This window comes from Urocampus carinirostris, chromosome 2 (assembly GCF_059441175.1).
Source record: "Urocampus carinirostris isolate Australia breed hairy pipefish chromosome 2, RoL_Ucar_1.0, whole genome shotgun sequence".
NCBI lineage: Eukaryota > Metazoa > Chordata > Actinopteri > Syngnathiformes > Syngnathidae > Urocampus > Urocampus carinirostris.
The window spans coordinates 7,874,126-7,897,400 of NC_142350.1; the positions used below are offsets into that span (position 1 = coordinate 7,874,126).

The following is a 23,275-nucleotide window of genomic DNA, read 5'->3' on the forward strand; positions in this document are numbered from 1 at the left end:
CAGGCGGAGACGGAGACGACGAACGGGCACCCCTAGGCAAGGAGCAGGCTGGTCCGGATGCTGACGATGGAACTCCGTGATGAGAGACCGGTCCAGAATTTTTCGAGCGGGGATCCACGAGCGCTCCCTCCCAGTCCACCACGTACTGGAATCCCCCCCCTACGACGAGAGCGGATAAGGCGGCGACGTACCGTATAGATGGGGTCACCATCCAGAAAGCGAGGGGCCGGAGGAGGTGTCTCAGGAACCAGCGGACTCTGGCGGACAGGCTTGATCCTGGATACGTGGAAGGTAGGGTGGACTTTCATGGTGCGGTAAGTCTGACCGCAGTAGGACTAATGACCTTCTCCACCGGGAAGGGACCCAGGAATCGTGGAGCCAATTTCTTAGATTCAAACCGCAGTGGAAGGTCCCTGGAAGAGAACCATACTTGTTGGCCCACCTGGTACGTCGGCACCAGAACCCTCCTACGGTTGGTCCCATTAGAGTAGGTGTCGACCGCCCGCAGAAGATTGGCACGTGCCCAGGTCCGGCGACAACGCTGGGCGTTGGCAAACGCCGAAGGGCAGGAGACCTCACCCTCCTGGCTGGGGAACAGAGGTGGTTGGTAACCATACACGCACTGGAAGGGGGACATACCAGTGGACGAGCTGATCAGGGAGTTATGGGCATACTCCACCCACACTGGCTGTCGTGCCCAAGAGAGGGGCTCCCTGGAGACCATACAAGCGAAGCGCTGTTTCTAATTCCTGATTCAGCCGCTCGGTCCGACCATTGGACTGCGGGTGGAAGCCGGAAGAGAGGCTGACCGAGGCCCCCAGAACACGGCAGAAATGCTTCCAAAAGCTATAGGCAAATTGGGGACCCCGGTCGGAAACAATGTCCTTAGGTATCCCATGCAGCCGGAAGATGTGTAACTGGACCAAAAGTGCAGTTTCCTTGGCCGAAGGCAGCTTGGGGAGCGCCACAAAATGAACCATTTTACTAAAGCGATCCACGATCGTCAGGACTGTCATCATTCCGTCCGAGGCAGGCAGTCCAGTTACAAAGTCCAGTGAGATGTGGGACCAGGGGCGATTGGGAACCGGTAGGGGTTGAAGCAGACCAGCAGGAGGTCGATTAGACGCCTTGTTCCTGGCACAGGTCTGGCAAGCTCCAACGTACTCCCGAACGTCCTTAGCCAAGGACGGCCACCAAAAACGTCGGAACAGAAAGTTGCTAGTGCGGGCTGCTCCCGGATGGCAGGAAAGGCGGGAGTCGTGCCCCCATTAGAGGACCTCGGGACGTAATCCCTCCGAAACAAAAAGACAACCCTCCGGACATGTACTGGGGCCTGCTTGGTCCTGGAGGGCCTCTCGGACGCGATCCTCAATGTCCCAGGTGATCGTGGCCACCACCCGGGAAGCAGGAAGGATGGATGCCGGATCCCAGGATTGGTTCTCCTCCTTTTGAAACTGACGAGTTGAATTCTATTCAAAAAAGACAAGAAAAGAACTGTAGCATGTAGATCTCTGATTGTAAATTTATTTCATAAATGAAAAAAATGGAAAGGTCTCCAATAAGGACTGCTTGGCCACATTTTTTAAACCTAACGCAGCCCCTCACTCCAAATATTTGCCCACCACTCACATATAAGATCGGGGAAAAAAAACGTTTGAAGAAAAGAAAAAGGGCGAGCGGAAAGAATGGGGAACAAAATAATCGTCTCGTCCCCTGGTTGATTTTCCCCGCTTTTTTAATCAGAACCTTAAATGCCGCCTAGAATAATTCACATCGTCGGCATATTTGGTAGCTAGCAAATAAATCAAAGAGATGAAACGTTCGCACCCTATTAACACAAAAATCATTATTATTTTTTCTATTTAAGCTATAATTTCCCTTTCTTTTTAATATAAGATACACCCACTTCTGCAATAAAATAGGAACCCACTCCCTCTCTCTTTCTCTTTTATGTTTACACGCCATGTTTTCTTTTTTCTTTTTTTACAGTAGACCCCGTAAAAAGTTGCATCAAACATTTTACGAGCCTCCGAGTGGATCCTGAACGCCTCGCGCGCTTCTCCGCTATATTCGATTTAAATCTCTCCGGTGTCGTTTGGTTTTGTTGCGGCACGATGCTTTCAAGTGTCATCGTATCGGAAACAAGTCCCCCCGGTGTCGTTTGGGTTGTAACTTGTTAGCGTGTGGCACCTGAACGCAGCGCGAGGTTTTCTGGCGTTTAATTTTCTAGTAAATTAAAACGTGCCCGTTTTTAAACACATCGCTTATTTTTCAACGAGTTTGAACACAAAACAGTTGGTCAAAAATCGAAACCGTTCTTGTTGACCCTGAACGTACCATCTTCCTTTCAACCATCCAGACTCATTCCAATTTGCAGAAAAGTAACTATCCCTCTGTTTGAAAATTCCCAACCAGTGTACTCTGAAAGCGCTGCGATGCATTCAAGAGCCAGCATATAAGGAACAAGTAAATCTGTGGCCGTTTAGGTTATTAGGAGGTCACACCTTAATGATGGTAGGGGCTTTCAGGTGTCAACAGAAGACCTTTTTCATTTGTATAGAATTCCACTCGTCCTTTGCTCTTAAAAGCATGACTTATTTTATAAAGTCAAACGCTAAATAGGTTATCAAAAGTCGAATTTTGTAGTGGAACCTGAATATTCCAATTTGCAGGAAGTGCAACGCTACAAACTCCATCAGTTTCGAATATTCAAATTACCCCACAAGTGTACTCTGAACGCACCCTGATGCACACTGAATTGGAAATAAAGTACCGGTACCTCTGTTGTCATTTGGGTTATTAATACGTAGCACCTGAATGCAGTGCGAGGCTTTCGGGCTTCAATGGAAGAAGCATACCTGTCAGCCTGTCGTTTTTGCCGTACAAAGTACGTTTATTATGCATTTTAAGACGTGTACGACATACAAGAAAATCTCAACGGAAAAACGCAAATTTGTCAATTATGGGTACCATCCTGTACACACCGACTATGACGAAACAGCAAAACAAGCAAGTCAAACGAGTATCCTCTATCTCTGTATCGTTTTTTTCGTTGCAAACGGAGCGAACGGTTTGATGCTGCACTGCGTATGCGTCTGCCGCCTGGGGATTTCCCATCATGCATCATTCCGTGGTAGTTGTGTAATGAAAGAAAGTCCGCCTCTTTTTAGAGAACCGTCTTTTTCGGCTCAACTCATGAAAGAGAGCCGGCTCTCAAACGGCTCACTCGCTTTGATGAATTATATCACGAATTATTATGTTGAATAAAGAATTTAAGAGAAAAAGTAAGTATAAAATGAGAAAATGAAAAAAGACAGGTTTGTGGTTATCCCTTTAATCGGTATATTACCAACAATAATTTAATACAGAAAATAAGAAAATTCGACTTAATTATCTCATCTCATTAGCTGCACCGCTTATCCTCAGTAGGGTCGCGGGGGTGCTGGAGCCCATCACAGCAATCTTCGGGCAATGGGCAGGGGACACCCTGAACTGGTTGCCAGCCAATCGCAGGGCACACAGGGACAGACAACACGCTCGCTCATTCACACCTGTGGGTTCAAATCCAGCTATCGGGCTTCCTGTGCGGAGTTTGCATGTTCTCCTCGTGCTTGCGTGGGTTTCCTCCGGGCACTCCGGTTTCCTCCCACATTCCAAAGACATGCATTTCAGGTGGATTGGCCGGTCCAAATTGTCCCTAGGTGTGAATGAGCGAGCGAGTTGATTATATTTTTATATATTTTTCCTTCCTACAGTGAACATCTAGGCTACCTAGTTTTTGAACTTTTTTCATAATAAACCTGATTCATGCCGAGCAACTCAGTATCTTACAACAAAATGTTAATTAACAATATATATATATATATGATGATGAGATGAGATATATATGATGTAACAAAACACATGTACAATACAACATGTTAAACTACATAAATAAACACGTTTGAAAAAATATGGTGTAAGACTTTTTAAAATTTATTTTGTAAGGGAAAATACGTCAGTTTTTAAGGGCATGGAGCCGTGTAGGTTGACAGGTATGAAGAAGTCTCGTTTTCTTGAAATTTAGAACGTCCTTCTTTCTTAAACGCGTCGCTTATTTTTTTAAATCTTTTTTTGTGTGTGTGAACGTGAAGACACTCTTTAGTGTCATTCCAATTTGCAGGAAGTGTAACCCTCAACCCGTTTCAAAACCAAACTTCAGTTTCACAACCAGTGTATCCCCGAATGCACTGCGATGCATTCAAGTGTAACCCATTAATTAACTGGTCTCACCGGTGTCGTTTCGGTTTTTAGCGAGTGGCACACGATTGCGGCAGTTCAGGTGTCACTGGAAGGCATCTTTTGGTTTCTAGTAAATTAAAGCATCTTTGTTTTTTAAATGCATCCATTATTTTGCAATGAGGAACAAATTGATATTTTTTTAAACTGGAACATGCACGCACTGTCTTCTTTTCAAACCCCATAGTGTCATTTTAAATTTTCAGAAAAGGTAATCCTATCAACTTCCCAAGTTTCAAAATAATCAAATTTCCTAACCGGTGTTCCCCAAATGCACCGCGATGCATTTGAGTGTCACTGTGTTCTCGACAAATCTTCCACTCCATCCCTGAGCGAGTGCAAAACAAATGCGACGCCGCGCCGTCAAATGGAACAAGAATCCTATTTCGGAACGAGTGACCCCTGAATGCACCGTGAAGCCTTTTCCCGTCACTACGCGTGAAACAAATCTCTCGTTTCCCAGAGAGCAGAACTTGAATTTACAGCGGCGAAGTGTCACCGATTTTAAACGAGTCTCCTTTCAGCATGGTTGCACTTTGTCACCTGAACGCAGCGCGAGACTTTTAAGTGGGATAAATCCGTATTACCTGAATGCAGAACGGTATTATCAAATCAATCTGAGCAACCCCGAATGCACTGTGAAACGTTTTCCTGTTTCGAACAAATATCTCATTTTCCAACAAGTAGAACCCAAATGCACCGCTATGCGTTCAAAGGTCACTGTAATTGAAAAGTCCTTTATTTACGAGCAAGTAAATGTAGCGTAGCAATTTCAAATGAAACATGAATCCAATTCTGGACCAAGTGACCCCTGAATGCACCTTGAAGCTTTCTCCTGTCATCAAATTTGAAACAAATATCTCGTTTCCGCAACAAGTGAAACTTGAATGCACCGTAGTGCGTTCAAGAGTCACTGTAACTGAAATGTGCTTTGTCTTGAAACGAGTATACGTAGCGTGGTGCTTTCAAGTGTCTCAATTTTCCGAGAAAATTTTGCAAGGCTTACAAGCGCTCTTTTTTTTGTGCTGCAGGTGCGTCTGCTGTACTGCTCCCTGGAGGAGGCAGAACTTGTATTCCGGGCGGCTTGGGCGGCGGGTCAAGCCGGGCCCAGTCACATGTGGTTTGCCGTTGGCCCGGCGCTGTCCGGCCTCGGTCTGGAGGGATTGCCCAAGGCATTATTCGCCATTCGGCCTCAAGGGTGGAGGGATGAGCCTCGCAGGTACGGCGTTCCCCTTTCCTATGGGCGCAAACTACTCAATTGCAAATGAGAACAAAGGTGGTGAACGTAGTAAGGCACACTATCGTAGGAATAAACTACTAACTAGCTAAATTGACCAAAACGCAATATAAATAGGAAATTATTATTTTTTTGACATTTGCAGAATTGTTAAATATTTTTATCAAATCAATTCACAAGATGATATACTCAATAATGTTCATTTGAATTATTTAATTTAACATACCGTAATCTAATTTAAAGTACTTCAATTGAGAATTGAACTTAATCAACAAAAAAACAATTACATGTTTGTTCATTGCTAAATAATTATGGTTCCTTTTAAGTGTTTTTAATGCAATATATTTGAAAAAATATTCCTTTTTTCTAATTGATATGTTTGTTAGCATTTTCTTAATTTTTTTTGATAATATGATGTATACTGTAGTTAATTAATTCATAAAAAATGCTTTAGTATCAATTTTTAAAGCAAAATATATATTTTTAAAATACTTTTTTTGCTATTTAATATTTTTAATATTATTTGTTTACAAAAGTTTTTTTTCATTGTTTTCAATTATTTTGAAGTGTACATTTATTCGTTTACTATTATTTCCAAACTACTTTGAGTAGGTGTTAGTTTTTTTATCTATGGTTTTTATTAGTTTTCGTCACTTTGTTTAGTAGTTTAGTATTAGTTTTCTTTTCTTATTACTTTGACACATTATCAAATTGTTTTTTTTTTTAAGTTCGAAAATAGTTTCCTTATACCTAAACTACATATTTATCCCTTTAAAATATATAATAATTGAACGATTTTTAAAAATATTTTCATTTAATTTGATATATGGTTTGTGTGATCTTGTCAGATTTTGTGTTGGGGATGGACGGTCATTCACTTCTGGTGTGCTCTGATTCCAACAAATGTAATTGATGTTGACTGCAATGTGACAATCTGTGACTTGTTCTCGTGCCCCTCCCCTTTTTAGACGTATTGCCAAGGGGGTATCGGTGCTGACCCACGGCGCCATGGCGCTTCGGCGGGACCACAGCGCTGCTGGCCGGACTCTTCACACCGGAAACTGCCAGAGCGACGGCAATCAGACCCAGCGGCTGGTCGACAGAATCAGGTGCAGGGTTCATACGGGTGCTTGAAATCCTTGAAAATACTTGAATTTAAATGTTGTGTTTTCAAGGATCGTAAACTACTTGAATTTTGGGTGAAGTGCTCGTAAATGCTAGAAATTGTTGCTATGTCTGCTTAACAATCACCCCGACACTGCTCTTTTGTGGCCTCGCGTTGCTATTGCATTTCTTCTTCACTTGTAAATAATAGCAGCTGGTATTAGTTTGTATGGCATTGTTCTATGAAACATCATCGCCCACTACGGGTCTTGCCCAAGGGGACAGATGCACGCTACACCTAAACAGGGCACTATGAAATGTGTATTTATTATGAGTGATGCAAACCATTAAGGTAGCTGTTTCCCAGTGGTAAATTGTAACGGGAATACATTCCTGCAACTGAAAAGTTAAGTTACATTTTACTGTCATTTTTACTCAACATGTATATGGGGAGAGATTTGTCTCGAAAATATTAATGCACGTATTGATCAGATCCACAAATATATTTGCGGTTTACTCAAAATCTAAAAATGTCTTGATAAATGCACATGCAGGATCAAAAAATTGTATATGCATATCGCGGATATATTTGCAAATCTGGAAAATAAATGATTCAGACTGGATTTATTATTTTAATGGTACTGGGGAAATTGGAAAAAAAATGTCTTTAAAAGTCTTAAAAAGTGCTTGAATTTGGCCAGCAATCATTTTATTCCGAACAACACGCCTAAAATAGCTAAATCACTTAAATAATAAATAGAAAAATAAAAGAAATAAATAACAAATCATCTAACTCATTTAAAGCATCTTTTTAATTAATTTTAGCTGTTTTTTCCATTTAGTTAAAAACACAAACATAATCATAAAAATATTTTGATATTATTTTGCTAAATATTCTGTATTATACCAGAAAAATAACCCTAAAATTAGAAAAATAATAATACACATTTTATTATTACCATAAGGGGCAGCACGGCGGCGCAGTGGTTAGCGCGTGTGCGGCACAGTTCTGAGGTCGTGGGATCAGATCTCCTGTGTGCAGTTTGCATGTTCTCCCCGTGCTTGCGTGGGTTTCCTCCGGGCACTCCGGTTTCCTCCCACATTCCAAAAACATGCATCTAAGGTTAACTGGCCAGTCCAAATTGTCCCTAGGTGTGAATGAGCGAGCGAATTGTCTGTCCCTGTGTGCCCTGCAATTGGCTGGCAACCAGTTCGGGGTGTCCCCGGCCCACTGCCCGAAAGATAGTTGGAATTGGCTCCAGCACCCCTGCGACCCTACTGGGGATAAGCGATGCAGATAATGGATGGATGGATTATTACCATAATGTGTTTTTTTCTAATTATATCAGAAACATCTTTTAAAAAAAAAGATAACCAGAAAAAATAAGTTAAAATTATTTCAAATTTAAAACAAAATAATATAATTACCATACTAATATGTTCAAGTAGTATTTTTATTTCATTGAAACTCATCTCATCTCATTAGCTGCACCGATTATCCTCAGTAGGGTTGCGGGGGTGCTGGAGCCCATCCCAGCAATCATTGGGCAGTGGGCAGGGGACACCCTGAACTGGTTGCCAGCCAATCGCAGGGCACACAAACAGACAACTCGCTCGCTCATTCACACCTAGGGACAATTTGGACTGGCCAGTTAACCTTAGATGCATGTTTTTGGAATGTGGGAGGAAACCGGAGTGCCCGGGGGAAACCCACGCAAGCACGGGGAGAACATGCAAACTCTGCACAGGAAGTCCGGCTGCTGGATTTGAACCCACACAGGAGGTTCCCAAGACCTCAGAACTGTGCCGCACACGCGCTAACCTCTGCGCCGCCGTGCTGCCCTTCATTGAAACTATGTATATTAAAAAAACATGAAATAACTGATGTATGTATTTTTTTTTAACATTTCTATTTACTTTTATTTTAAATTATTTTTTGTTAAATAGTTTCTTGAATTGAACCTCCTGTGTGGAGTTTGCATGGTTTCCCCGTGCTTGCGTGGGTTTCCTCCGGGCACTCTGGTTTCCTCCCACATTCCCAAAACATGCATGTCAGGTTAATTGGCCGGTCCAAATTGTCCCTAGGTGTGAATGAGCGAGTGAATTGTCTGGCCCTGTGTGCCCTGCGACTGGATGGTGTTGGGAATTGACTACCAAATTGTACCGTTCCGTTCAATTTAGTAGTCTCCAATTGTGCAGAATGTATACTTTAAATAACAAATATTGTGCTTACCTTAAAGAACGTGGCCACCAGAGGAAACAGTGGCAATTTGCGATGTCTAATTTATCACCTGGGTGGATGTGGACGGACTCTGGGTCCCAGACCCTGTGATTCTTTTCAAGTGGTCTCTCGAAGTCTTTCCTAATTCAAATCCCGTCGGGGTCGCCAGAATTGTTGGGGATTAATATCAACATGTACCGTTTACCAAATTGTTCGAATTAGTTATCTGACTCCATTAACCAAACGCAACCTACATTCACCCAACAATTTATGCACGCTCGTTTCTTGAGGGAAAAGATGAAAAAGAAAGCCGACATTTTCATTCGGTGGCATATTTAATTTCATTAACAATTTAACTAAGTGTACTCCATCGAAAACGGCCGAATTAGCGACATTGGAGTCTCCGGGAAGCCTTTTTCTCAAGTCCTTTAGCTTTCTCCTATTGGCCATCTTCTCCCCGCATAATGGCGTGCCAACTCCTCCCATGGGCGCGCCAAGGAAGCCCCCCCTGGGCTTCACCATCTCATCGTCGAGCATCGCAATGTCTGGAATACTCGAAACAACACCGAGCGTTTCTACGTCATCAGGGCCTTTCTGCGTCTGGGTGTGCTGATTATCTGATCAGCCTTACGTCCTGTTCCCGCCGTTCCTGTAAACAACATTTTCTACCAGGGTGCCCTGACCTCGCCCCACAGCCCAGTCAGTGAATATCTTTTGCATTAAATGTAATTTATATTTAATCGTATAAAATCCTTTATAGTCCAATGTATAAAATCCTTCAATGGCAACCGGTTCAGGGTGTCCCTCGCCCACTGCCCGAAGCTAGCTGGGATGGGCTCCAGCACCCCGCGACCCTACTGAGGATAAGCGGTGCAGATGATGGATGGATGGATGGATAGTTTCTTGAATAATTATTTGTTTGGAGGACATTAGATGAGATGAAAAGCATTCCCTTTAAAGATACGTATTTAATATTTTTGTTTGGTATTTTTAGTATTTAGTTTTCAAGAAAAAAATATATTATTAAAAATGTTGTAGATATATATACTAAAATATTTTCATTGACAGAAGTATTTTTGTTTATGTGTTGAGAAAAAAATTACTTTGATTCTTTTTATATTCATTTTTTATTTTTTGATTTATATTTGATTATATTTTGTTATAATTTTTCAAATAACTGTTTTAAAATTTTAAATTAGAAAAATATTAAATTTTATTCATTTAGCATTTTAATTTAGTCGTTATTAGTATTATTTAATTTAACTAGAAAAATATAATGTGAAAATATTGTATTCATGTCATGGGAACCTGTCGTGGGTTCAAATACAGCTCCAGACTTCCTGTGCGGAGTTTGTATGTTCTCCCCGTGCTTGCGTGGGTTTCCTCCGGGCACTCCGGTTTCCTCCCACGTTCCAAAAACATGCATTTCAGGTGAATTGGCCGGTCCAAATTGTCCCTAGGTGTGAATGAGCGAATGAGTTGTCTGTCCCTGTGTGCCCTGCGATTGGCTGGCAACCAGTTCAGGGTGTCCCCTGCCCACTGCCCGGAGATGGCTGGGATGGGCTCCAGCCCCCCCGTGACCCTAATGAGGATAAGCGGTACGGCTGATGAGATGAGATGAGATGAGACTATTATCACTGTTAAACAATTTATTCAAATCATTAAGTAACTATATATATATATATATATATATATATATATATATATATATATATATATATATATTATAATTGATTTTTACAATTGTTTTTATTACTTTGATTTATTTTTAATTTTCTTTTGTTAAAATTATTTTTTAACTAACCATTTCTGTCATTTGAATAAAAAATATCGACTTTAGGTTTCATTTATCATTTTATTTACAGGTAACAATTAATTTGACAAGAAAACATATTATAAAGATATTGTAAAAATATACTAGTATTATATAATTGCCACACCATATATCTGAATAAGATTATTTTGAAATTCAAACTATGCATCCATCCATTATCTGCACCGCTTATCCTCAGTAGTGTCACGGGGTGCTGGAGCCCATCCCAGCTATCTTCGGGCAGTGGGCTGGGGACACCTTGAACTGCTTGCCAGCCAGTTGCAAGTCACACAGAGACAGACAACTCGCTCGTCCATTCAAACCCAGGGACAATTTGGACCGGCCAATTAACCTGACATGCATGTTTTTGGAATGTGGGAGGAAACCGGAGTGTCCAGAGGAAACCTACTCAAGCACGGGGAGAACATGCAAACTCCACACAGAAAGGTTTGATCCTATGACCTCAGAACCGTGCCGCACATGCACTATACACTGCGCTGCCATGCCGCCCCGAAATTCAAACTACATATTTGAAATTTAAAAATTACTTTGATGTACAAAAATGTTGTAACTATTATTTTTATTTCTTATTTAATTTTGTTTATTTTATTTTATTGTTAGTTTTATTTAGTATATTTTGTATTACTTAATTTCACTAGAAAATATAATATTAAATAGAAGTAAAATAATATTAAAATGTATGGTGTGTTAATAATGGCTCTTCAGTTTTTCGTTTTTTTTTTATTTTACTAAGTTTTTATTTCTCTAATGGTAGGATAAGAAAAATACTACCAATAATTTTTCTTTTTCCCATTTTACAAGAAAATTAGATGGTAAAAAAATGGTAGGATATTTGATATTTGTTTTAATTACTTTTTTTGAAAATAGTTTTTCTTATTCTAAGATATTAAAAATTGGAAAAAAAAATGCCGGCATATTCTCATTTAATTTTTTTTATAATCTAAAATGTCATTAAAAAATAAAAATATTAAAAATGATTCATAAAAATTATTAGAAAATAGAAAAAAGAAATATAATACAAAATAATTAATACCTATAACTTCTGTTTCTGTTTTTAAAATAACTAAACAAATATTTAAACATGGATTGAAAACAAAACTATATGTCTTAGGATCAAGAGATCGCAGGTTCGATTCCCGGCTCCTCCGTGTTATATGTCGAAGTGTCCTTGGGCAAGACACTGAATCCCTAATGCCCCCAATAAGCAGGTCGGCGCCCTGCATGCCTGTATGGCTGCTATTGGTGTGTGAGTGTGTGTGTGAATGGGTAAGTGTGAAGCATATCGTAAAGCGCTTTGGGAGGTCTTCATTGACTTGAAAAGCGCTATATAAATGCAGACCATTCACCATTTACCATTTATTATTAAAAATATTAGAAAATAGAAATAGGAAATATAATATGTAATACCTAATTCTCATAACTTTTTCTTCCTTTAAAATAACAAAAAAATAGTTAAATAAATATAGTGAGAAAAATCCCCCAAATTTTTGACATCATTATCAAAATAATTGTAAATTAAAACTAAGAAATGTAATTTATAATACTTAAAGCTTTTATTGTTTTCTTCCTTTGAAATAACTGTAAAAAAAATAGTTAAAAAACAAAACAAAACCATCTACGATACAATATTCTGATTTTTTGAGGACACCAGATTTCCGTTTGACCCTGGTGGGGGAGTCAGGGGGGTCAGGGGCGGAATAACGGGGTTAGACGGGCAGCATATGTTAAAGGTCCAAGCAGAAAAGAACATGCAGAAAATAATGCTTTCAGACACATTATTACGCCACTGCGGTTATGTGAGCAGCCGGGGAAGCCACATGCTGCTTCACCCGGGCACCAAGCGGCGACTCTGACACATTTCCACCAGAAAATTTCCCACGTTTGTCCTGTCGCCTAGCAACCGGAGACTCGCTCACGTGTCGCCTCGAGAAAGCTTGTTTTAGTGACTTTTCCAGGAAGTTGTCATGGCGACGCTTGGGAGAAGAAATTCACGCTGAGGAAATTATAATCAGAGTAGTTTTTTTTTCAGACGATACAATACCCAAATCTTTCTCGTTATTAATACCGATACCAAAGACTGATACCATGAATACAGCAATAGATATTTAATGGCAATTCACCATTTCTTTAGTCTTAGGTTCATTACTTTTAAAATGCCAGTAGAAGAATTTACTTTTTATTGAAAAAAAAAGTAAATACTAGCTCGGTGGCCTTGTGGGTAGGGCGCCCGCTCCGAGACTGGGAGGTCGCTTGTTCAATCCTCGGCCGAGTCATACCTAAGACTTACAACATTGGTACTCATTGCCTCCCTGCTTGGTGCTCGGCATTAAGGGTTGGAATTGGGGGGTTTGGTCACCTAATGACTCCCAACACAGCAGTTGGGTCTAAAATGGCGGCGCCCTGTTTGGCTGCGGCTGCATCGGCTCGCTACAGTTTATCTGTATGGGTCAGGTGTATTGACATTTCGTTCTGTGTGCATGGTTACAAAGAATGACAATTAGAAAAAAGTAAATTCTTCTAGAAGGCACCCGATACTAGTTTCACCCATTACGGATCCCTTAATCGCATGGGTCGTCAGGGTCCCATTTTGGCTTGATGCTTTGTAAAGGCGATTGACCATATCTCTGAGTTCCTTTTTGTCTCCTGCCAATCCGGCAATATATCAGCAAAACTGAGGTTAGTGATGTTCTGTCCCCCAATGCTGACTGTACCTTCATGTTGCTCCAGAGTTTCGGACATGATCCTTTCCAGGAAGATGTTGAATAAACTGGAAGAGAGAAGTCAGCCTTATCTCACACAGACTGCAGTCTGAAACCAAGCTCCAATGGTACCATTGAGTACCGCACTGTTGGCATTGGCATACAGTTGTTTCAATGGTCCGAACTAGTTTCTGGCCCGCATGTAGTCATTCCGCATGATGGCCCATAAAGCCGCTTGTCATACTGATACCTTAATGCCAATACTAAAGTGTCATCCATCCATCCATTATCGGCAACGCTTCTTATCTTCAGTATGGTCTCGGTTGTGCTGGAGCCCATCCCAGCTATCTTCAAGCAGTGGGCAGGGGACACCCTGAACTGGTTGCCAGCCAGTCGCAGGGAACACATAGAGACGGACAACTCACACCTAGGGACAATTTGAACCGGCCAATTGACCTGACATGCATGTTTTTGGAATGTGGGAGGAAACCGGAGTGCCCAAAGGAAACCCACAGGGAGAACATGCAAAATCCGCACAGGAAGGTTTGATCCCATGACCTCAGTATCGTGCTGCGGACGCGCTAATCACTCTTCCACCGTGCCGCCCACAGTCTGAACCATGACTCCCAATTTTTTATTTAATCGCGATTTGCTAATTGTTTAATTATTAATTTTTTTAGCGGGGCCACTTGAAGGCAGCTGATACCAGTTTGCCAATGGTGATACCTTAAAAACAGACACCAATATTGATACCATGCTTTGGTATTATCTCTATCTGTAATATTGAAAGTAACTACAGTTCTTCGATACCATTTCTTTTTTACCCAAATCTTGGTTGTCATGATTAATGATACCAAAGACTGATACCGTTAGTATTTTTTTTTAATTAAATAGCAAAAAAATCTTCCCTTAATTTAAGAGCAATGAATTTTTTCATGCCCACTAGAAGTCAAACCATATTTATTGTATTATTATTTTTCTAATAATGATAATACAGGTATTTATCATTTTCATTTTTCTTTTACTAAACTTGAATCACATAAACATCTCTATGGTCAGTTTCTCTTTCGTTGTTTTTTTTTTTTCTTTATTTGTATTTAATTTTAAAAAATGTATTTATTTCTTCTCTTTTAAAAAAAAATTCTGGACATTTTGATTTCACCGAATTTTCCCTCACCTCTCGCATCCGTTGACCGTGGTGTCTCCGTGGCAACGTGGCTCGGTGGCTGTCGATGCTTTATTTCGAAGCGGGATAAAAATCGTGAAAAGAGAGGTCGCATGGGGGGAGCTTTCGATTAGTGTCGTTCTTACGTTTTTGATGGCGTGTTGCTAGCTGGACATCAATGGCCGCCGGGGGGGGTCAAAGGTAAAGTGAAAGGTCATCGGTAAATAATAGCGAGGTGTACATTGATCACTTTATGGCGGCTCGGTATTGATTAAGACTCACTTTGACTGTAACGGATGAGCTCGCACAAAAAAGGAGAAAGAGGAGAGTTCAGGCGGCGTGGAAGGTAATTAAGCTTTTTTGTGGACTTGGATTGACACAGGCAGTTGGATGGTGAACAGATGAAAAACAAAAGCTTCTTACTTTTCATCCTTCTTTTCTTACTTCCTATGTTTATTGTTTTCTTCTTTCTTCCACCCATTTCATAATTCCTACCTGAATTCCTTTCCTCTACTCTTGTTCGTCCTTCCTTCTTTCCTTCCTTCCTTCCTTCCTTCCTTCCTTCCTTCCTTCCTTCCTTCCTTCCTTCCTTCCTACCTTATCTCCCCCTGCCTTCCTTTTCTCTTTTTCTTCTCTTCTTCCTTATGTTCTTTTGCTCCTTCCTTCTTCTCCTTTCCCCTACCTTCTTTTCTTTCCTTCCCTCTATCCTTCTTTTCTTTCCTTCCCTCTATCCTTCTCCATGTTCCTCTCTCTTCACTAGTTTTTTTCTCTTCTTTCTGTCCTCTTATTTTTATTCTGCCCTTCCTTATCCCGTTCCTTCTCTCATTCTTTGCTCATTCTGTCTCTCCCACCTTTTCTTCCTCTCTTCTTCATTCTTCCTCACTTCTATTCCTCACCTTCTTCTCGCCTTCCCGCCGTCCTTTCATGCTTCCCTTTCTCCTCCCTTCCATCCCCCTTCTCTCCCTTCTCTAATTCCTCTTTCTCCTTTATCTCCTTCCCCCTTTGCCATCTCCCGCCTCCAGCCCACGCAGACAATTCCCTACTTGGCATGCAGAATCACAGACTTCAAGGGACGTGGAGGAGAGCAGAGTGGAAGAAAGGATGGATAGATAGATGGATGGAATGAGCAGCAGGTGGAGGGCGAGTGGGGTGGGGTCGGCAGCGGGGGCTTTATCCAATAAGCCTGAATGAAAAACGAGAGACAAGAAGTACAAAAGTGGATGGGGGATGAATAAATGTCCGTGGAAAAACACAGTGACGCACACAGACTTTATAAGTATATATATATATATATATATATATATATATATATATATATATATATATTTATGTGAATATATTAGTAAATACTTAATGTGGCTCTCTATATCGACATGGATATAATTATCTTCTCCCTACGTAACATGTCTTTTGCGTTGTTGGCAAGAAGCGGGCCATGGAAAGGACAGTCAGGACAAAAGCCCCCTCTGCCATTTACGGCCGAGGACAAAACGCGCGGCGAGAAGCCGAGCGAGAGAAAGAAAAAAATCCAAAGGCGGCCAGATGAGTTTTATTGAACGCCGCCAAAGCGTTTAGTCAACAAAAGACGAGCTCGTCAAGAACACGGCACCGCCGCATGAGTCAGTAGCCAAAAGGAAAGTTGCTGAGTGATTTGGGAAAATCGATCGGGGAAAATGACTCATAATCTTCAAGAGAATGGCCGATATATATGCATATACGCAACCTTTGCATCGCTCTTTGAAAGGAACAGTGTGTAATAGGAAGAACCTGCCACTAACGTTAATTAGTTGATTATATTACATAGCTAATGCCTCATTTTCAAGAGGCTAACAGTTCTAGCTGATATCTACGGATACGGATACCGGATTGACAATTTTGCAGATGTAGGCATATTTTGAATCCTTCATCACGCACACAACTCCACTACTATACATTTTTATGATTTATGATTATATTGCAAACGGTTACGCACCACCCCTTTAAATCTTACACACTGTTCCTTTAAAATTGCACAAAATGGAGGGCTGTTTCTAATTATTCCCATGTCTAGTGCTCATGCTACTCATTTGCACTAATTAGTCCAGAGCCTATATTAAAAGTAATGCCATCACTGTTACATGTTGAGCACAACAAGACACTAAGTGGTGCTAGAGATGATGCCCCTGTTTTTTTTAAATTATTGTTTTCTAAAAAAAAATTGAATATTCAATAATGATTATAATCATACTATGAAAGTTGCATCATCAGCAGTTGGTGTTGGTATCACTGCATGTTGAAGGTATCAATAACCAATACCAATGTTTCTAGTTGTCACCAACCAGGTCAGCCTTATAGAGCCCTGCCTCTACCACCAATGCCACTGTAATAATTGTTACAGTGTTGAGTACAGAATGACACTAAGTGGTGCTAAAGCCCATGCCCTTGATTTGATTTTAATTGTCACTATGTTATAATTTTCAAATGTTCAATAATGATTAAAAAATGACAATTACTCTAGGGATGGGTGATACCATGGATCGGTTACCAATTCCCATATCACCTGCCTTCTAGTGGCCATCAATCAGTCCAGGGCTTATGCTAGCTTAAACAGTCCTTTTTCTACTACTGATAGCTTTACTATTACAGTGTTGCGCAAAGAACGACTCTAAGTGGTGCTAGAGCTCATGTGCCTCTTCGTTTTTATTTAATTTATCTATTTATTTATTTATTTTTCACTAGTTATTATTGATATAATGATTTATTTCAAATAATTTTGAATATTCACTCATTATTGAGTATTTTGATAAAAGTTGCACTATTAGCCCTTGCTATTGGTATTATTGCATTTTTAAGGTATCAGTAACCAATTCAAGTATTGTCTACCTTCTAGTGGGACCAATCAGTACAACGCCAGTATTATATATGTGAATATGAATAAGTGGTTGTAGTGCTAAGAGTCTTAGTCTAAGCCTTGGATCCTTGTTTTATTTTTTTCTTAATTATCGACATTTGAATTTTTTGAAATAGTTTAAAATACAATACTGATTAAACAAGTCTGAGTATGTTTAATGTAAGGATGAGTTATATCAGGTATTAGTATCTGTGCATTTCTAATGTATGGGTTACCATGTCCAGTACCACCGGCCTTCTCTTGGCCAAACCGAAAATGAAATTGCCATAAATGCATATTACATTATAATCACGCCACCTGCTTAAAGAAGTATTTGAGGTGCATTCAGTGGCTGCTTGCCGTGTCTGAAATTACAATGTTAATGGAAATGATAGTATGGATTCCAAAAATTATGAATAACCATCAAATAACTGTAAATTAATTCATATTTCAATCCATTTCAGTGTTTTAAATTACTGAGTAAACTAGGATATGCAAACCAAAATGCTATGAAATTTTACTGTCATTTAAGTGCACCCTCTAGTGGACAATTCTTTAAAAAAAAGTTTCAAAGTGAGAAGTGAGAAAACATTCCCAAGTGTTCCAATCTTCAAACTCGTTCCAAAACTTTTTCTCTATTGTTTCCAAGTATCTGTCTTGTTGCAAAGCACAACAAAAAAATGGACAAGAAGGCCCCTGTGACTCATTCTTTTCCCTCGCCTCTTCGGCCTTTCTTTCTGTGCTTATTTTTCCAAACGGGCGACATCTTGTTCTTCCATTTGGTGAGCGATCATTAATCTGGCATCGACCCATCTTACAACGGTCCAATTTCCGCTTTGGAAACCATGACGACCAATCCACCAATGGGATGACTGGGGTCATCAGATGTGCTTGAAAATTGATACGAATGATTCATCTTTTTCTTTTTTTCTTTTTTTCTCTCAGGTACTTCACCAACATCTCCATCGGTGGGCGGGACTACTCGTTCAACGATGACGGCTACCTGTCCAATCCGCTGCTGGACGTCATCTCCTACAACAATGGACGCGGTTGGGAGGAGGTCAGTGCCGCCCAATTTGGGTCAATAACAAATTGCTGGCTAGTTAGGGATGCTAGTATTTAGCATGAGCATCACGTCCATTTTTTGTGGCAACCATAGAGGCAAGGAGAGTTTGTTGCTTTAAAAATCCCTCACTAGTGTATCGTTGCCCGATTTGGACATTTTAATGGTTTGTTTGTCAATCAATTTTTTTTGGTTTTGTATTACTTGATTATGTTTTGTTGGTTGGTTGTCTTGTTGGTCAGTTGGTCACTTAATTGGTCGGATGGTTGTCCAGTTGGTTGCTTATTTGGTTGGTCGCTTGTTTTTTTAGGGTGGTTTGTCAGTTGGATGGTAGGTTGGTTGGTAGGTTGGCTGACTAGTTTGTGGGTTGGTTGGTTTGTTGGTCGGTTGGTTGGTCAAGTGAATAATAGGTTCTTATAGCCAGTTTATTCCTTAGATGTCTGTTTGTTTATCAAATTGGTCTGGTGGTCGGTGAAGTGAATAATAAATAAGTTGTAAATAATAGAAAATCTATTAGTTTGAACATTTATTTAATGATTTGCTGGTTGTCTTGATGGTTGGTTGAATCACTCATTGTCTGTAGGTTGTCCAGTTGGTTGCTCCTTTGGTAAGTCAGTGAGGTTTTTTTTTGGTGGTTTGTCAGTCGGTTGATAGGTTGGCTGACTACTATGTGGGTTGGTTGATCATTTATTTAATGATTTGTTTGTCAAATTGTTGGTAGGTTAAATTTGAATAATAAGTTTGCCTAGCTAGTTAACTAGTCTAATAATTAATGAATCAAAATGTCAGTCAAACGGTTGGTTGGTTAAGATGGGTTGGTAAAGTAAATAATGTTTAGTTAGCATGTTTGTTATTTGGATAATTAATTAATTAATTTGTTGGTAAAATGTACGTTGGTTGGTTGGTCAGTCAAGTGAGTTGTTTAGAAAAGTTTAAATTGTTAGTTAAAGGTGGCGTCCGTATCTTCAAAATAGTCTACTTTCTGGCGCCATCCTTTGGCTGAAATCATCATTGCAGCTCCTATTGTTGCGCATGCAAGCACGAGAAATTCTTAGATAGGCTCGGATAAACTCTTCCTTCTTCATCTTTTTGGGGTTTGAGTTGGTATTTGGACTGTATTTGAAACAGACCTTTTCTTACTCTCACCATTTTCATCCTGGAATAAAAGAAAACCGCGACCACGCATGTGAAATCACTCTACTCCCTCTTATTCCCTGCCTCCTTCCTCCAGTGAAATGCGCTTCTTTGCTGGAACACCGAGGATAAAAGCAGATTGGCGCTGTGGAAAAAATATATAAACGCTCTTTGAACTCAGTTGGGCATTGTTAACACATACTTAATGGATAAATATTTAAATTTAGACTTTTTAAGGACACCTAAAACTACAAACCCTGCCTTTAATTAGATAACTAGCTTACGGTAGGTTTGGTATAAAATTGTTGTATGTTGATCGATAGATCATCAGTTATTTATTTGGTCAGTTATTTACTTTATGAGGTTAGCCAATTAATCATTTCATTTACCAGGCTATTATTGATTGATTAGAACGATTGATTCATGTGTCTTTTTCCTTCATTTACTCCTTTTTTTGTTCATTTCATTTGTCAATTACTTATTTATTGAATAAAACTTTGATTATGTGTTAATTGGGTTAATAATTTGGTTTGTTGATCAGTTAATTGAAAGGTATATTAGTGGGTTACCTAATTAGTCAATTAAAGGATGCATTGGTTGCTAGTCGAAGGTACGATCAAAATGGCTAAAAACAAAAAGAGAAGCGCCACCAGTGTTATTTTGGTACTGCTGTTTATTTTCTGGTTTTGAACTTTAACCGTGGAACGCAAGCGACCGACCCCGTAGACCCGACTTTGGTCGGCGAAATGTTAGCAGCCGATCCGGAATAAATTTCTTCGTTTGACGGCTGAGCAAAAAGGTCGTTTATTTTTACCTCCCCGTTTCTTTGCCGTGGTTGTGTCGTCCTCCATTCTGTCTTCCTCTTGATCAGACAGTTTTTAAACGAGCATCCACTTCATCAACATCTTTTTGCCTCATCTATTGACACTTGACATATTTGCGACCCATTTTAAACCTCTTATATTGCTTTCTTATACGAAAGTGTTGCTCTTGTCTGATACACAATAACAGAAAGTTCCAAAATAAATTAAATTAAGTCAATTAAATCCACGAATTAACTACATTTTAAAATCAAGTGCTACACTGATTAACTAGAAATAGAAAGCAATTGATTATTGACCTAGTTGATTTGTCCTTGCAAAGATTACATAATACTTATAAAAAAAGAGTAATTGTATGTTGCTTTACATAACAAGCTAACATACTGTATGACTAAGTGGCAAAGTGGTCATTGAGAGGTCAGGCTCATGCTAGGCTCATGCTAAGCTAGCTTTCATTGGTATGTCCCACATAAAAAATAAGATGATTGTTATAGAAATAAACAGATTAAATAGTTCCAAAAAGAATGATACCTTGTTCAATTTTCACTAGTATGTCCTACATAAAAAGTAAAATCATAACTATACAGAAGAAATTAAAGATACAATAAATAAAAAATTGGATAATGTAATAGCACATGTTTTGTCAAATTGTACGTTAGCTTATGCTATGAGCTAATATGACAAAACGGTCAGTCAGAGGCTAGGCTGTTGCTGGGATAATGCTAGGCTAATGCTAAAGTAGCTTTCGATAGTAGGCCGGGGAAAAATATAAAATCATATTTATATTATTGGCAGACTAAAGAAACACAGATTCGATGACCCATTAACATATATTTTTTCAAATCTTACTAGTTCATATTATAAGCTAACGTACCATTTGAAAAATACAGTCAGTGAGAGGCTAGGCTAATGCTAGGCTAATGCTAAGCCTGGTGCCTTGTTTCGTGTGGCAGGTGGGCTGGTGGGAGAACGGCCACCTACGTCTGCGCTACCCGCCGTGGTCACGCTACGGCCCCTTCCTCAAGCCGCTGGACGACGCCCAGCACCTGCGAGTGGTCACTTTGGAGGAGCGACCGTTTGTCATCGTGGAGCCCGCTGACCCGGGCACAAGCTCTTGCATCCGAGACTCCGTGCCCTGCCGCATGCCCCTCAACTCCAGGTACACTTAAACCCGGCCCAAAAGTCAGATCGGGCCTAAAATGTCAATCATTACATTCAGATCCGGGCCTGGCTTCTCTCTCACTAACCTTTTTGGTTTTATAATCATCCACCCGTCATTGTTCTTTTTTATTTTTTTTCTCTGTGGAGCATCATGGCATGGAATTCCTCCCCCTTTTGCTCAAGGCACCTTGCTCTGAGTAGAGACACCTACTCGTCCTCCTGAGTCCTCACAAAAAAATATGAACATTCAGATGTGCCCCGGGCTCAGTCCCTCAAATTCAAGTCAAGTCATGTTTATTTGTACAGCCCTTAATTAGTCGAGCTCGGGTTGTATCGCGCTTTAATAACTGCTAGTCAGGTTGGGCTAGATTTTTGTTAGTTCCAATCTTACCTCCACTTTACACTTTTTTTTTTGCTAGACTGGCAACTTTGACTTACAAAATATATATTTTTTTAAAATGTATTATTATTAAACAAATAATTAATTGTTTAATATGTAAACAACAATTCTTAATTAAGTTGTTATTATTTAATCAATTAGATAATAGCAATTTAATGTTTATATATCCGATGCATTTTCATTGTTTTTCTTTGGTCAAATCATAACTCTATCCCTAAGAGGTTTTCTGTGGGAAACCTCATGTCATAAAAATGTCAAAAACTGAATAAAAAACCTTTCAAAATTCCATAAATACTAATGTTAATTTAATCAACCTTATTCCTGACCACCAGACCTAGCATGTTTTCTGGAGGGAACCTTGCTTCATAAGAATCTCAACCACCGTAAGATTTCATTTCGAAACCATCCCATTTATGCAGATGGTAAATTATAAGGATTATTATTTTCCCTCCGTATAGGAACAGGAGGATTTGAAAGTCACCGGTTAATAATAAGCGTGCCGGTGTGTCCAAGATAAGCTAACGACCTGGCTGGCCAATGGTAGATAAGAAGTCTGTCCTTTATCAATTTGATTGGGGTTTTGGGGTTTTTAAGGGTTATTGTTCTATCTTCGTTATTCATTATCCATTATCCTTTATCGGTCAGTTCATAATACGCTACAAAGCCTAGGAGCCGGGACACTTACTCTCAGCCAAAAGGCCAAGCTAAGGTCCTAGCCCTAAAGCCTTGCTACGATCATTGCGAATGCACCGTTCCCGGAGGTAATGCAATTACGGGAGGGGGGGTTTTAAGGGTTATTGTTCTATCTTCGTTATTCAATGTAGATTTTTTTGGTTTGAACAAATTTATTGACACTAAAAACAGAAAACAATCATGACAATCTCAACAGCAATCAAGCACATTCACAATATTATATTCCAATATTACGTTTTTAACAGCAAACACAAAGTGAGGTTTGAACAAACCTTCTCGAAAATCAAACATATTCACAATTTCATTATATAACATCTTTGTTAGTGTCAATAGATCCGTCCAGGCCAAAGTCGATTGTCCTCGGTCTGAACAAATCCACCGACACCAACAGCAGCAAAACAAACACGAAAATCTCAACAGCCATCGAGCATATTCACAATTTTTTTGTATCTGACAATATGACGTGGCGATATGACATTTTATCATTTTTTCTGACATTTTCAACATCAATTAAACAATTTCAGAGTTATTTTCTTTCAACAGTAGTTAACCAGCGTGTAAAGGGCAATACTATTGTGCAAGGGCTTAGCTCTGAC

General features: G+C 39.8%; 1 protein-coding gene across 2 annotated transcripts in view; it reads left to right on the plus strand.

Annotated features, from left to right (window-relative positions):
- grin2da (glutamate receptor, ionotropic, N-methyl D-aspartate 2D, a) overlaps positions 1 to 23,275 on the plus strand; it is a 100,338-nt gene that overhangs the window by 41,098 nt on the left and 35,965 nt on the right. For both annotated transcript variants that reach the window (XM_088328680.1, XM_088328681.1), the window contains 4 exons: positions 5,310 to 5,497; positions 6,484 to 6,624; positions 18,353 to 18,467; positions 21,379 to 21,584. In XM_088328680.1, coding sequence (XP_088184806.1) covers positions 5,310 to 5,497; positions 6,484 to 6,624; positions 18,353 to 18,467; positions 21,379 to 21,584 — 650 coding nt within the window. The remainder of the gene's footprint in view (positions 1 to 5,309; positions 5,498 to 6,483; positions 6,625 to 18,352; positions 18,468 to 21,378; positions 21,585 to 23,275) is intronic.